The sequence below is a fragment of the Lagopus muta genome, chromosome 2 (genome assembly GCF_023343835.1).
Source record: "Lagopus muta isolate bLagMut1 chromosome 2, bLagMut1 primary, whole genome shotgun sequence".
Lineage (NCBI taxonomy): Eukaryota > Metazoa > Chordata > Aves > Galliformes > Phasianidae > Lagopus > Lagopus muta.
The window spans coordinates 28,324,641-28,340,722 of NC_064434.1; the positions used below are offsets into that span (position 1 = coordinate 28,324,641).

At 39.1% G+C, this 16,082-nt stretch overlaps 1 protein-coding gene across 4 annotated transcripts in view; it reads left to right on the forward strand.

Moving 5' to 3' along the window:
• The window catches only part of SMAP1 (small ArfGAP 1), a 96,611-nt gene that overhangs the window by 13,988 nt on the left and 66,541 nt on the right, over nucleotides 1-16,082 (forward strand). For all 4 annotated transcript variants that reach the window (XR_007375533.1, XM_048938252.1, XM_048938254.1 and 1 more), the window contains exons 2-4: nucleotides 10,854-10,987; nucleotides 11,657-11,742; nucleotides 15,571-15,646. Coding sequence is in view for 3 of the 4 variants with exons in the window: in XM_048938252.1 (XP_048794209.1) it covers nucleotides 10,854-10,987; nucleotides 11,657-11,742; nucleotides 15,571-15,646 (296 nt within the window). In the remaining variant the exon portion in view is untranslated. The remainder of the gene's footprint in view (nucleotides 1-10,853; nucleotides 10,988-11,656; nucleotides 11,743-15,570; nucleotides 15,647-16,082) is intronic.

Consider the following 16,082-nt stretch of genomic DNA (forward strand, 5'->3'; position numbering starts at 1 on the left):
GCACTCAGCTACTTGCTTGTTGCCCCTTGGGACGGAGGAGAGAACCAGAAGAGTAGAAGTGAGAATACTCATGGACAAAGGTGGTTTAACAAACAAAGCAAAAGCTTCATATGCAAACAAGTCAAAGTCACTGAAAAATTATGGGGAAGGTTGTCCTGGAGGATATTGAAAGGGTAATTTAAGAACAAAGCTGTTATCTAGCGTAGTCAACATGATTTTATCAAGGGAAAATCCTGCTTTAGTAATCTGACTACCTATGATAGTCACATGCTTGATAGATGAAGAGCAGGTAGTGGATGTAATCTTTCTGGATTTCAAACCTTCACAGTATCCTTCTGGTCAGACTGTCCAACTCTGAGTTGAACAAATTCATGCTGTGCTGGCTGATGAACTGGCTGAATCTCAGAACCCAAAGGGCTGTAGTAAATGGGGCTACATCTGCCTTCTGGGCAGTGGTGTTCCCTAGGGCTCGGTACAATTGCCAATTCTGTTCAGCATTTTCATCAGTGTTGAAAAAATGGAATGAAATGCATCCTCAGCAAGTTTGCTGATGATACTAAACGAGGAGATGCTGTTAACTCCTTTGAATAACAAGAGAACTTGCAGAGGGATCTAGATACCTTGGAGCATTGGACAGTCAGCAACAGCATGAAGTTCAGCAAGTGCTGGGATCTGCACTTGAGATGGAGTAATGATGGATGCAGGTACAGACTGGGAGATGAGTGGCTGGAAAGCAGGTTGGCAGAGAGATCTGAAGGATGCTGGTGACAGCAGGTTTAACATGGGCCAGCATTGTGCTCTGGCAGCCAATAGGGCAAACAACATTCTGGAGTGTGTTAAATCAGCTGGTCAAAGGGGTGATTCTCCCACTTACATGTTGGTATGACCTAATCTTGAATATTGAATTCAGTTCTGGTCTCCACAACATAAAAAGGATGTTATGGTCTGTGAAAACATCTAGAGAGGGCACCAAAGCTGGTAGTAGGGCTGGCATGTCCCTCCTGTGAGGAGAGGCTGAGAGCATTTGGGTTGTGTCCAGTCTGGAGAGAAGAGGCTGAGAGGTGACCTTACTGCTCTCTAGCTCCCTAAGGAGAGGAAGCAGAGGGATGTGCTGCACTCTGCTCTCTAGAAACAGATGGCCCCATGCCTGACAATGTTCAAGAGACATTTGAGCTCTAATACCCTCAATAATATGCTTAAACTTCTGGTTAGCCATGAAATGGTCAGGCAGTTGGACTTAGATGGTCTTTGGAAGTCCCTTCCAATTAAACTGTTCTATCATAACATAAGGTATTTATTTACTTTTTCCTGTTGGCTGGCAGATGTTTAGCCATTTCTAAGAAAGCAGGACTTCAAATGTAATGGTTACTTGGAAGACATGCCACAGTCACAGATATCCCCCAACTTTCTCCTCCTTTCCTCAATTTTATTGCTGGGCTGATTTCATATGCTATAGGATATCCTTTTGGTCTGTTTGGGTGAGCTGTCCTGTACCTGTCCCCACACAAAGTCTTTTAATCCTGCAGTCTCCTTAGTGGCAGGGCAGCATGAGAAATATGAAAGACCTCTGACACAACTCAAACATCGGTGTGTTATCAACACTGTTTTGGTATCAAATCCAAAATAGCAGCACAAGATCTGCAATGAAGAAATTTAGTATGCTAGAGAAAGTTGGTACAAGAGAGTGGCCAGTGTGAAGGCTTGAATTTGGCACTCTGCTTTGTATCTACAAACTTCAGTCTCTTACTAGAAAACAGTGCAGAGAGAAAATAGAAGTTCACGTGGAGAGGTTATGGTGGTGCATTTACTGGCTTTGTAGTGCAGCTTAAAGAAGGAGGGAGAGCATCTCCAGTGCATGAAGTCTGTGTAGAGGCTGTGTAGTTCAGGGGGTGCTTTCTGGACAGTTTCCTTTTCAGTTGTATTTGAGTAAAAATGGTAGAGAGGAGCTAATTAATACGTCTACTGGATAGATAATCTGGTAGATAAAGTTTATCTTTCACTCTTGTTTGTTTGTAACAAGCAGGCTGTATTATAAATGTGTTGCAAGCAAGTCTTATTTCTGAGGTTTTTGTCATGATTAAAGAAAGAACTCAGTTGCTGGCTGAGGCTTTGCAGCAGGTGCTTGTGGGACCTTTGTGTTGTGCTGGCTGCAGGGGGCATTTCCTGTGTCCCAACAGAGTAGCACAGATTCACATATGTGTGTGTGTATATATATATGTGTGTATATATATATATATATATATATATATATATATATATATATAGTTCTTATCAGTGGTACCTTCAATGCTTAGCTATTAACCTGTGAAAACATTTTTGTAAGGTCACAGTTCCCTACGTTTTCTTTTTATTTCTGCATATGAAAGGAATATAAGTTGTTCACTTAAAAACAGTAAGCCTTTCAGTAGTTCCTTGCTGACAAGGGGAAAACTGTAGTCAAGACCAGTTCCAGAAGCCTCTTACTGAAATGTGAAAATGCAACATAACCTTGTCTTTACAGAAAATACCAGATGCTGCTAAGAGGAAGTGAGTGCTTGCACACTTCTTTTCTTGCAGCTTGAACTCTGACATGAGCAGTGCTTTCTCTTTGAGCCAAGAGGCTGAATGAAATCAGAGCTCTGCTCCTTAGCCAAATCCAGATTTGATTCCTAAGGCTGCTGGCTTGTTGAATGTGAACAGGTTGGCACCTGTGACAACATCTGATGTGAAAGAGCTGTGACTTTACTTTCCAAAGGGTACGCTGTGGTGTGCTGCCATTCTGCAAGACTGAGAGCACTGCTGTGGAAACATCCCATGTACTCTGCTTATGCTCTCTGTTTGTGCTGGGTGAGGAGCTCGAGCTGGCAGGCAAGGGAGCTCTGTCAGTTCTAATAGCTGGTTGTGGGCCTGCTTGCCTGGAGATGGTGAGAGTGACTGGGGAAATCTGTGATGGGACGTACTGAGTTTGGAAAGTGATGCTTTAAGGGAAGATTTATGACAATTCACTGAGATAAAAATGACATGTTGTTTTTAAAAAGTATTAAAAACATTCCTAATGAAAATATTGTCATCTTACAGATAGGGTGTATAGGAGACCTTGTGATATTTCGGGGAACAAATCCTCAAAAAGGCCATCTTGATCTCAGTTTTTTCCTAATATCACTTGAATCAGTGATGTATGGGGTGTGTGTATGTGTATTAGTTCACACTGAGCTTGGAAATACAGTACTTTTATTGTTTGATAACTTAGATTTCACGTCATATGATCACCTAATCTTTGGTAAATTTTTAAATTTTTTTTTAGTTTTGGAAAAGCAAACATCTCACAGTCTTATTCAGTCAAACTCATGTTTCTAATATGTGACTGAAGTGAGGCTGAAATATTTTGGTTCCATCTGTTGTGTCCTTGTTGTATTACTTGAATATATCCTAGAGTTAAACCAGTTATAATTTGGATTTTAATTTGTTATTGTTGAAGCTGTATGTGATTATCAAGTAAATCAACTGTGTATACTAAATTTTGTGGCTTAAACAGAACTGAAAGAACTTCCATTCTAGTTGAGGCCTCCTTTTATATTGTATGTTGTAGAAATAGGGTACTGACTGCATTTGAAACACATTAAACAATTATTGCTGCTATTGAAGTAGGTGTTAGTGAGCTGAAATGGAACAGGCTGATTGGGATTTCACTGAGTTCCAGGGGAAAGGACAGCCTGTGCAGGGAGCCAATACTTCTGGGTGGCTTTTGCGGTTAAGATGGCTTTCATGAAAATTGGTTGTTCAGATGGAAGAGACAAAGTATTGGGAATTCTGTCCTTGAAACTCTACAGCAATTACCAGATTTTGGCTAAAAATAGCCGTGCTATGCATCCAAGTCTTGTTTTTCCAATGTTCTTGCAATAAATCCTGAGCTGTACAATTCTCAGCCATTACCGAGCTGAGCTCTTAGCAGTGTGTAATGGCTTTTATTGCTGACCTTCAGCACAACCTCATGTTGCTGAGTTCAATTTTATTTAAAACTACCAAAAGCTGCTCCTTGTGTTTGAAGTCTCCCCAGGCTTTTCTTCATGTAGCAAGTTTTAAGTTTCTGCTTGAATTCTGGCCTTGATTGTGTGACAAAACCGCTGAAGATCTTGTTTTGGGAAGAATTCCGCTTCAGAGAAGAGCAAGAGATTTCTACTAACTACTTTAAATGAGGTGATCTTTAAGGTCCCTTCCAACCCAAATCGTTTTATGGTTCTGCATATTTGTTCAAGCTACAGATATTTGTTGCCTTTTTTATATAAAAGAGCATTTTGTTGCCTATGTAGATGTTCACATCTGAAAGGCACATGAAGGCAGTGCTTGGATAAAGCACGGAGGTGAAGAATGAATTCCTCCTCTACTGCATAGGAAAAAAATGAGCTTAATGTGGGGAAACGGTGTGACATAAAAATGTGCTACAGGTGAAAATCAGAAACTAAATGAGTGGAACAGATAGCAGGTAAATAGTCTCATATCAGTACTTTCTAAAGACCAAAACTCAAGGTCTTTGAAGAACATTTTTTTTAAGAGTAAAGATTCTTGTGGAGTTGTTCTTGCACAGTTTCTTAGCTGAAAGATCTTTAAAAATCTTGAAGACCTCACATGTTCTTTCTAAGAAGGTCTGGTTTTTAATTCATTAAATCTGACATTTTTCTTCCTGGCTTCTTCCTCCTATTTTGAAGACTTAACTGATTCAGTAGACCTTATTAACACTGCAGTTAAGGTTTTTGTGTGTTTGTTCTGGGGTGTTTTTTCTTGCTGTTTGTTTTTGAGCATGTGTGACAGGTTACACACAGTAGGAGATGGTGAGTAGGATTCCACTTCCTTTGGGAGGACTGAGCAGCTTCCAGTGAAGCTGGTGAGAGATCTTTGAAACAGCAGGATTGTACTGAAAATACTTGACTGTATGGCTTTTGAGCATCTTAGTCTCCCCTTGGCCTAATCTCTGTCTCTGGTGTTTTGACAGGAGGTATTCAGAGGAGTCGCTTTGGTTCTGCTTGTGCTTTTGTTTTTCCCTGTTGCCCCATGGAACTCGTGTTAGCCATTCTTTTTCATGAAATCATAGGCTGTCCCAAGTTGGAAGGGAGCTTCAAGGATCAATCCTGGTTGCACATATGACCACTCAAAAATCAAACTGTGTTTCTGAGAGTATTGTCCCAATGCTTGCTGAACTCTGCTAAACACAGCTGCCTGTTTGTTTTCCTTTCCTTCTCTGTATCTGGTGTATAAGAACGCTTGCCTTCTGTTGGTGATCTTTATCTGGAACTCAGCTTGGATAAATGTTTCTGGAAAACTTTGATTGATAACTCATTAAAGTCTCTAGCAGAAGGGTGCTTGTGCTGTCTGAATACACTGAGAAGTAATGCAGAGAGAGCACTGCATGTCCGTGCGCTGATAGCAGCCTCTGGGATTTTGGTATATCTTTGGCAAAAAGGTGACTTGTAGGAACTGGCTGGCAATGAGCAGACCAGTAAATCTTCTTGCAGTTAACTCGCTTTTCCACAAGATGGAGCCAGTTATTCGACAAATAAAGTGTCAGCCGGTGTTCCTCCTGTTTGGCAAAAGAGAAGGGAATTAAAGTTACTACCGTGGATTTCCTGGTCAGAGCAGAGTGAAAGGATAAATCACAGAATTGTGTCTGCAGAAGATGTAGGTGATGTTGGCCCCAGATAAGTTTGCTACAGATTATTTCGAGAATGCAAAGCACTGAGTGCACTGTTATGTGTAATTGGTTTCCTTCCTTGTAGAATTGCTACTCGGTATCTGTAGGGATGTAGAGCATAAGCAAATTGAAGAGTAATACAAAAACCACTTGGATGTGGTGCTCAGGGACATGATTTAGCAGAGGGCTGTTAGAGTTAGGGTAGTATGGTTAGGTTGTGGTTGGACTCGATGATCTTCAAGGTCTTTTCCAACCTGAGCGATTCTATGATTCTGTGATTCTAAATCTTATTTAAAGTGAAAACCTTGACAAGCTTTTGTCACTGACATCAAGTTTTAAATAAGGAAAACTTATTAATTTCCATGCTACCTATTTAAAGGCGCATAGTCCAAAGGATTTAGAGTAGCTTGTTGAGATGTAAAAGAGCCACCTTCCCTTTGACAGTGTAATGTAAGGCCTCGTCCTTGTGCGTTTTACTGCAGTTCTCACCTCTTTGCTCTTTGTAAGTTAAGATGTTCAGTAAGTGTGGGCAGCACCTCTGCTGCAGCCAAATAAATATTTCCGTGTTAACCTGCTACTCCAGCAGCTGAGCAGGTAGTGGTGGCAAAGGGAAGGAAACTTAAGCCTTAGGCTTCCTATAACAGATGTACTTTGGCTTTTGTTTTCTTGTATGATGCACTAAACCAGACTCAGCATTGTCATTGCTGTTGTTATTGTTGCCTGAAGAGTTAGATCTGTAGATCTTAGAGCTGTACCCACAAAAACTTGTATCTATAAGTTGCAGTTACATTAGTTACATTAACAGGGAGCATCAGCAATGCTGGTATTTTTTATTGCTGCCTAATTGATCTACTTTCTAATATGAAGGAGAAGAGCATTTTGCCCAACGTGAGCTGTGGGAATAGGGAAGAAAGAGATGTAAGGGGCACATTGAAAACATGCAAGGAACTAGTCCAGTTTTGATATTTCTTCCCATATTATTTAAAGTGATAGCCCAAAAAGGGAAAAGTGCAAAGACTCTGAAATCTGTTTAGAGAAGAGCGTGTGGTTCAACAGAATATCTAAAAATGATGCTTGCTGATCACAAAATTCACCCTCTGAAATGCATTTTGTAATACAAGAGTGCTGTGTGAAGATGGATAACTTTTTCAGCAGTTTAAAAATTGGATTTAAATCAGCTTCTGTGAAGACTTGTGTTTAAAATTTGCCATGGACTTTCAAGGTCTTTATGTTTAGGCTGAAAAAAGCTCAAGTCTGATTTTGAGATGTTCTCATCTTTTCAGTAGCTGGAGATATTTTTGCGAATAGGGAGAATGTTCTGCACAATAACAGTAGTGACAGGGAAGTTTACTGTAAGTGGGGAAAAAACCTCTCTTCAGCATGTTTCTTAAATTTACAAGTTATCTGTCAATTCTGAATGCTGAAGATAGGCCAGCAAATGCTGAGTCTTGTGGCTGTGTCATTCTGAAGCCTCGATGGTCCCTTAAATACTCAAATGTATCACAGTTGGTGCTGTTCAGGAACTCAAGGTTGTGTAACCATGGGTTCCTCCTCTTCACCCTGGGATTTTACTGCTGAGCACACGGTGGTACAGTGCGTGTGACACTGACACAGCTGCAGAGCTGCTGGGAAGAAAGCAATCTATCCCAGCCAGACCCAGTACAGTGGGAAACACCACTTGTGTTTCTCCGTTTAGCAGGACATTGAAGAATCTTGATTAATTTACATGAACATATAAATATCTCAAATAGAAGGTTTTTTTGTTAAGATTTTACAGGTTTTTTTTTCTCAGGTTTGTCAGCACTGTTACACTACTTAGTCTGCTACTCTGTTGCTTTAAGAAGTTTTATTTCACTGAGTTATTTCTTAAATAAAGTTAATGAACATCTGAGAATAACAAAACTGTTCCTTTTCAAGAGAATAGTAACTATGGTATGTTATGATTTCACTGTTTGCTAACAAAATTTTAGGTTAGCAATCTTCGTCCCAACTTATTGTAATAGACCTCAGACATGTAGAGCCCCCATTCTGATTGCATCTTATCAAAGGAGAATGTATGCATATGGGATATGATAGCTGAAAAAGTCTGAGGAACAGGGAACTAGACAGTTGGCCTGAAGAGCAATGCCTAGCTCACAGACCGATGGGATGTGTAGTTGTAGTCCAGCCACGTTTAGAAATAAACACAATGATAGTGTCAATGTGAACACCGTGAGGGGCAAAAATATGATACACTACAGATAAAAAATATGATGCATAGGTACTACAGATAAATGTCTCCTGTCATTGTAGTAACACAATGAGGGTGGCTGTATTAAGCACCTGCATAAACAGTTATATTATCTATAACAGGGTGGCTAAGGAAGTATGTAGAGTAAGTTTTTTGCTGTATTCAACAACTTTAGCTGAAACTCAATTAATATTTTGGGGCAGGTAGCCTGCAAAACTCCCTTCTAGTATGCTAAAACTAGTGTGTGTTGGTAGTGGGGTTTTCCTGTGCTCTAGCTATGTATGTAGTTCTTGGTGGGGTGGGGGAAATGACAGATCAAGAGGTTGCTGGCTTTTGTGCTGTTCCAATATTTGTATTCCAAATAGCCTTACTGTTAGTTCTTACCTAACTAGAGTTAGTTTCTCCATTGAAGATGGAGTGTGGTGTGGTTTGTCAATGTTGGTTTCAGTGAGTAATTGTTAGCTCTCTTGACCCCTGAAATCTAACTTTATGATAGTAGCAATTACTTCTAAAACTGCCAGATATCTTAATACTTACGATTTTGGAGGTCAAACAGTGAACATAAGGTAGTCTGACTTGCTGAGATCATGAACAAGACAAATTAAAAGCAAAGTGTCTACCCAAAACAACTATTAAGTGGAAAGCCTTCTGCAGTAAAGACAGGGCTGTGTGAATGTGTGTTGGGATTTTGTACAGCAATTCCAAAGAATGGAGGCTAACTGAAAGGATTTCTTTCTTCCTTGTTTTTGCTAATGCTGAACAGTGCTTGTGCATTGCCAAGACTTTTCCCTTCCTGTCTTCCTCCTCTCAAGTGAGAGAGGTGAATGGACAAGAAACTGAGAGGAGACAAGTAACTGCTGACACTGACTGACTATTCCATTGCCAGTGTTGTGTTGTGCATTTAAAGTTCAAGGGTAAGAGATGGAAGCAGGGACATTGGTGATCATGGTTATTTTCCAAAGCAGCTGTAAGGCTGAAGCCCTGCTTTCCAGCAGGTGGCTAACCTTCTACCTGCTGGTAGGAGGTAATGAGCAGATCCCTCTTCCTGCTTTGCTTGTGCGCACAGCTTTGATTTCACCTGCTAAACTGTCAATATCTGTAAGTTTTCTCACTTTTCCTTTGCCTTCATTCTGTATCACAGAAGAGCGAGTGAGCAACCCTGTGTTAGGCTGTCTGTTGTGGATTGATTCTAGCCAGTCCTAATCTAAAGATAGGAGAAGGAGGCATGATTTTCTAGGTCCAAGGAAAGTATTTATATACTGCGTTAGTTATAATAATGCACAGTGCTTCAGTTATGGTTGTGATCTGGATGTGCATCTGTCCTTACCAAGGGGGAAGATAATTGCTCTAAACACTTTCCATCTTTTTCACTGTGCTTTCCTGCTTCTGACAGTTAATTATTTAGTCGCTTTATTCCTTAGTGTTCAGAACTTGATGGAGTTTAAAGCAGTGCCTTTAAGGCTGGTGGTGTTGAGAGGTGAGATAAAAAAAAAAAAAAAAAAAAAAAGAGTTAAGACAATATCACAGAATATCACAGAATCACAGAATATCCTGAGTTAGAAAGGATCCCAAAGGATCACTGAGTCCAACTCCTACTCCACACAGCACCACCCAAAATCAAACCCTATGTCTGAGAGTATTGTCCAAATACTGATTGAACTCTGGCAGCTCGGGGCCATGTCCACTGCTCTGGGCAGCCTGTTCCATGCCCACCAACCTCTGATGCAGAACCTTTCCCTGACCCCCAGGTCTCCCTTTCTTGATACAACTCCATGCCATTCCTTCAGGCCCTGTCACTGCCCCTCTGCTCCCTGTGAGGAGCTGCAGCCGCCATGAGGTCTCCCCTCAGCTCCTCTGCTCTGGGCTGAGCAAACTCAGGACCTCAGTGCTTCTCACATATCTTCCCCTCCAGACCCCTCACCATCTCTGTAGCCCTCCATTGGATGCTCTCTGGTAGTTTTATGTCGTTCTCATATCGCGGTGCCCAAACTTTCACACAGCGCTCAAGTTGAGGCCACACAGTGCATAGCGGAGGCTTTTGGTCTTGTTTAAAGTTCATGCAGTTGGTGATTGCGAAGCCCTCTCTTTTGTCAAGATCTTTCTGCAAGGTATCTCCTCCCTCAGGGGAGTCAACAGCTCCTCCTGCCTTAGTATCATCTACAATTTTACTTAATATGCATTTGAGTCTTGAGTCATAAATTGCACTCAAAAAAAACCAAAACCTCGTAAAAACATTAAAGAGAATTTTAAAAGGCATTTTACTTGAAATTACTGCAGTCAAATAACCCAAGTGGAGCTAGACTTGATTCTCTTACAGGTGTGTTTGGGATTTCAGGACAGCATACTGTATGTAAGTCTGTCTCATCATGCTTGCACAGCAGAGAAACAATGGTAGAGTTCATAAATTGTCTGGATGCTGGAATACATCATGGGTAATTTGATCATTTGACTTTGTAAATGCCTGTATAATTGCTCCCCAAGAGCTCGCGTGCTAGTGTTGTGGAGTCCATGCGTATAGAGGTATTAAAGGATTTGTTTCATTAATATAAGATTACTCTGCATTTAATTTCAAGCTAGTTACACATGCTTTTCTTAGTAGGTTTTTAATTGGAGAGAAAGGGGTATCTTCTGATTTTTGCTGATCTTTGCATTTGATGCGTAGCCATATAAAGCGTTATTCGAAGCGTAAACAAAATCTTCCTGCTACTCATAAGCCAGCTTTTAAAAGTTTCTTTGGGGTGTGTTTTCCAGCTAACTGAAATGTTATATGATACCAGTTTTAAGTAGAAAGTCATAAATAAAATGGCTGACCACATTAGCAGTAATTAGATGTCTTGGAGAAGGAGCTGTCAGCCTTTTTTCAGATGTCCTTTTGTTTAGAATAGAATAATGCGAAAGAAAATCGTCACAGTATATGGAATTTTGAAATTAACTAATATATTTTCACATTTCCCTTAGGTCCACGATGGGCTTCATGGAACACTGGTGTTTTTATTTGCATCAGATGTGCTGGAATACATCGAAATCTTGGGGTCCATATATCAAGAGTCAAATCTGTCAACTTGGACCAGTGGACACCTGAGCAAATACAGGTAAAATGCTGATGTGTTTTCAAATTGGAAGGAATTCTAGGAATACTTTTGAAAGGATTGAGTTTATCATGTTTTACAAGCTAAGGATAGAGACAGGAGATATACGGTGATTTTCAAATGTTTTAGGGCAACTGTTCAGCAAGATAACTTACTACCTCTGCACAGACAGGAAAATTACATGATCAAAAAAAGATACCTGTGGTTTTTAGGAGATGTATTTAAGAGTATTCTACCTTCCCTTCCTTTCAAATGTGGTTCTATATTAATAAAGTATTGCATGTATTCTTTAGATCTTCTGATTGTAAGCAGAGGATGTCCTTTATAGATAGTGCAAGAGATTTTTCAGTTTTCATTCCATGGCACTGGACAGATTTTAGTCAGCTATAACCAATTCACAAATACCTACTATATTATTTAAACAATTTCGTGAATAATTTTGTTACATAATTTGAACTCCTCTCAAGTGAGGATCAGAAATACTCATGATCATAAGAATCTGTGGTATGCTGAATGAGTTTGAGAAGCTGAAGCTTGTTAAGTGCAATAATTGTGCAATAATAAAACCTGCAGCATCATTCAGTCACACCTTTAGCGTTCTGACTGTATCAAGTAGATACTTGGAAATATGCAAGGGTCATGAACTAACTGTTTTCTACAACATTTCCTTAGTGCATGCAAGAAATGGGAAATACTAAAGCAAGACTACTCTATGAAGCAAATCTACCAGAGAACTTTCGAAGACCTCAAACAGATCAGTATCCTTTTTGCTTTAGTTTTCATATTGAAATTATTTTAAATGCAATTTAGATGTTATTACTATTTCAAGAAAATTCTCCATTTGGCAACTCGTTATTTCATTGATATTGGCATGTAAGAAAAAGCAGTAGAAGTTGGGAACAGTTCAGAAAAGGTTTAAATTGCTTCAGTTATAGCAAATCTACTTTGCAATGAGATTTGGCAAGCCTCATTTATTTTTACTGTCAAAAGAAGTGACTGCATAAATTCCATATATGTAGGAAGTTGGAGCGATACCAGGGAGCTCTCAATTCTGTCTTTGTCTTGAATAACTGCCAGCTAAAGTTAGAAGAATTTGAACAAGATATAATAAGCTGAGTGGTAATGTAAAATAAGTCACTGGATCTTACACAAGTGAAGAACAGATTTCTTTCTCCAGATTAACTGTATGGTTTTCTGAAGTTGAAGTGTATGTACTCTGTGAACTGTATGAGCACAGATGATTAGCACGGGAATTTCTGAGTAAACCAGACATCTGTCAGCTGCCACTTACGCTGGTGTGTGTTTATCACCAGGTATCTGGAAGAGGAGGGGCTGGAGTAAAAATTATCTGCCACAAATAATTCATTTTCTTCAAAAATAATCTTTCTTAAATGTATGGAATCGGTTGTAAAACTTATAGTAGTGTTAATTTAGATTTGAATTAGCTTCTGATTTAGTGATGGTACTCCACAGGTAGGATTTGCTTCACTTGATCTTACTGGAACTCTTCATTATAATGAGATCTTAAACCTTACTGTTAATTGAGCTGAATCTTTTCTTGCTCTCATATGTCTAATATAGGCTATGGAGGCTGACAAACTGACTTAGCTTTAACTGGATCTGAATTTTCTCCATCTCTATATAAAAGCAATTTTGATTCTTCTGTTTATTAGATAGTATGCTTGACATGCTACGTATCAAGAGATTTTCTTTTAAATGGTTGCAGGCGTAATTATAATGTGCATTTGAGCAAATCTGACGAGTTTCTGATATTCCAGTAACTTTTGAGTTAAATGTGCCTAGGCATAATTAAAACAAACAAACCTGGAACTACATAGCACAGTAGTTTTCCAGCTGTAATACTGTAAAACTTGATATCTATCATAAGACTGAAGTGCTTAGATTAAAACTTATTTAAAACTTGACGATGTACATTTTGTACTGCAGCTAACTTGAATGTAATGGTGTTATTGCAGGAGAACTAATAATGCTGTGCTTGAAGCTTTTGTTCTGAGTAAAGCCAAAAGTAGCTTTGTTGCACAGTAAATCTCTGGCAACTGAGAAAATCATCACTTTTGCCTTTCCAGGTTTATTTAAAACTTTTTGTTAACACTGGAGATAATAATTTAGTCTTTTGTCAGTTTCTAAAGGTGACATTTTAAACTGAGTTTATTTAATTTCATGTGTCCTCTTTATTAAAAAATACAGTACAGGGAAAGAGGATGGTGACGTTTTCTGGTTTAACTCTCTTCCCTTCAGTTTTGGCAGCTGTATAGCTGCTTGACATTGGTGACAAGCTGCTGTGATACGGATTTCTTTGTGCCATTCATTTTTGATGTTTTGTATCAGAATAAAATCATCGTTGTCTTGCAAGTGTTCTGCTTGTTAACATTCATAATATTCTGAATCATCTTTTGGGTGAACTGTGAAAACCCATTGCTATATATTGATTGAATTTGTATATATTATTCCATGCTAGCATTTAGTTTCCTGTAGTACTGGGATGTATTCATACTTCTGCTTTTGAGGAAGCTGAGTGGAGACATAGGAAACTTAGAGGAGGAAAATCTCTGATAAAAATCCCCCAGTCACTTCTACTTCTTTACCACAAGACTGACCTTTCTGGGCATGTTTTCATCTTCTCTTGTGCCTGGCAGGAGACCTCTGAGAATCATCTTGATGTTTGTATGTGGGCACTAGTTTCCTCTTGTTTGAAAGTGTTTTTGTTCCAAGAGCAGGTTAGATCTTTTCTTTTGGTCTCTTCATTCTTTTTTGCCTTTGAAATCAGATTTGGCATCTGTGTTAAATTCTGCTAATAAGAGCTCAGGAAGTTACTGACCAAAGGAAACTTTGTTGGTGTTCAAAAATTCAGGTATGTTGATGTGGGTTACCTTGAATGCATAATACACAACTGAATACCCCAGAGTAATAGCATCCTGAAGAAAATCAACCTTGTGAAACTTGGAGACTTCTGATTGTGTTAATACTTTTAAAATTCAGACTTTATAACTGCCCCATATATCAAGTGTTCAGTCTGGGAAACTGGAAAAAAAAAAGTCTCCCTCTTGTCCTCACACTTAATTTATGCATTACAGCAAGTAATTTGTAATGCAAATTGAAAATAACATTTCTGAGGTCATTCTGTTTATTCTTAATTAAATATGAAAAATTATGGGTACTGCATACTCTGTGGCTTCCATTCATCTGCAATTTATTTTTTACCTTGATTTTGGGCAAAATGTCAGTCCTTCAGTACGTGTGAAGAGCCACGCGTATATAGCTATCTTAATACTGATATTTCAGAGTGCGTGAGGTACTCTGTGGGATGCAAATACATTTGAAAAGAGGTATGAAAGTGTAGGGGAACTGTGAGGTCAGGGCTTGAACTGGTCACTGAGCACCTGGTGAAGGGGTGTGATTGGCCCAGGGAGCACAGGTACGTGGTTCCACAAGAAGAGGTGGGCCCAGGGTGGAGCTATGCTGGGTTCATATAAGGGCCAGCCACTAAAGGGAGAGTGTCTGTCGGGTCTAGGCTGCTTTCTGACAAGTAGTGCTGAAGAGAAGAGAGCCCCTTCATGACAGCTGTGTGAGTTGTATTCTTCTATCTGGATTTGAGTACTGGTCTGCCTGTGAATACTTTACTTGGTGTTGCCAAGAACCTGTCAGAAGCAATTTTCCTTCTTCGTAAGCAGAACAGAAAGAATATTTTGTTATTGCAGCTTTTTATGAAGCAGGTGTTTAGGTGGTGCTTGCGTACCACTTGAAACTGTTATTGTTGAAGATAAAATTTGATGTGCAGAAGGAAGGAACTGAGTGTAGTGAGCTCCCTGCTAATCTTAAGAGATTGTGAATGGAACTAAAGTATTTTTCCTTTGACTGAGGGGAAAAAAATATGCAATGAAAAGATGCAATGAACCTCAGCTTCCATAGTTGAAACTTTGATTTCAAAATTGGATGATATTGCTGAACAGATTAGTTGAAATTTATTTTACAGGTACTGCAGAGTCAGCGTTAGTGAAGTTAAAATATTCACTCTACTTTGGATGAGCTGCTTTATTGGGCTGAGATAATGCTTAAAGAAAATAGCTAGTGCCCTATCTGTGCTTGAGCTAATGAGTTGTATGTTCTGGTTTCAGTTATGTTTGTGCACCTTCTCTGTTCAAATTGAAAAACAGAGATATACATTTCTTTTGAAGAGCAAGTGTTTTTTCCAAGTTATGATCTTAAACTGTGCTTTAATTACTTGCTCTACATGAGCACCTTTGTTGCAGGTTTTTGCAGTGCTGCAGCTTATAAATACTAACTGCAAATATCATGGCTGTGGAACACTTGGCTACTTCTAGTATATCCTTCTGATATTGTTTCATTACAAGATTAAACTGATTAATTTTCTGCAGTGAAAGGATGCACTTTTTTGATGATGAAGTAGTAACTCTGTAGAGTGCTTTCTGTTTTATTGTTTATTATTTATTGTGATTGAGTGAACAGAATCTGCTGCAGTTCCTTGATCTGAATAACTCGTCTGCCTTTTAGGTTACTGGTGCTGTTTTCTGAACACGTGTTTTCCTTAAACTAGCTATTTTCAGAGCCGTGGAATTTTTCATCAGGGATAAATATGAAAAGAAGAAGTATTACGATAAAAATGCAGCTAATGCCTTCAATGTAAGTAAACATTTTTGCTAAGAATTCTGTCACTTTTACTTGAAAGTTCCGTGAAAGAAATATAGAAAACGTTACCTGTGTTAAAATGTCCTTTGTGTTAGAAAACTTTTTGATACAGTAATAAATGCTTTCTTTTATCTGTTGAAATTTGATTCCTACATCCTTCAAGTACAATGTGCATTGTCTGTTACACTTGTAACAGCAAACCGTTATGACCCAAGCAATAGCTTTCTTCAGGACCTGTGTATTGTGGTGTTCTGCTCTTTTAGTGATGGATAGTTCTTTAACAGTACGCTTGGGAGTTCTTTCTGTGCATCTCTTTCAGTGTTACAGGAATAAAATGGGATTACTGTTCCTGTTGTCTTTTTACTCGTTCTTTGTAGTACCTTGATGAGAGATTTTAAGATGTTGTAGGTCCCTGTTCTGTGGGTCTTGT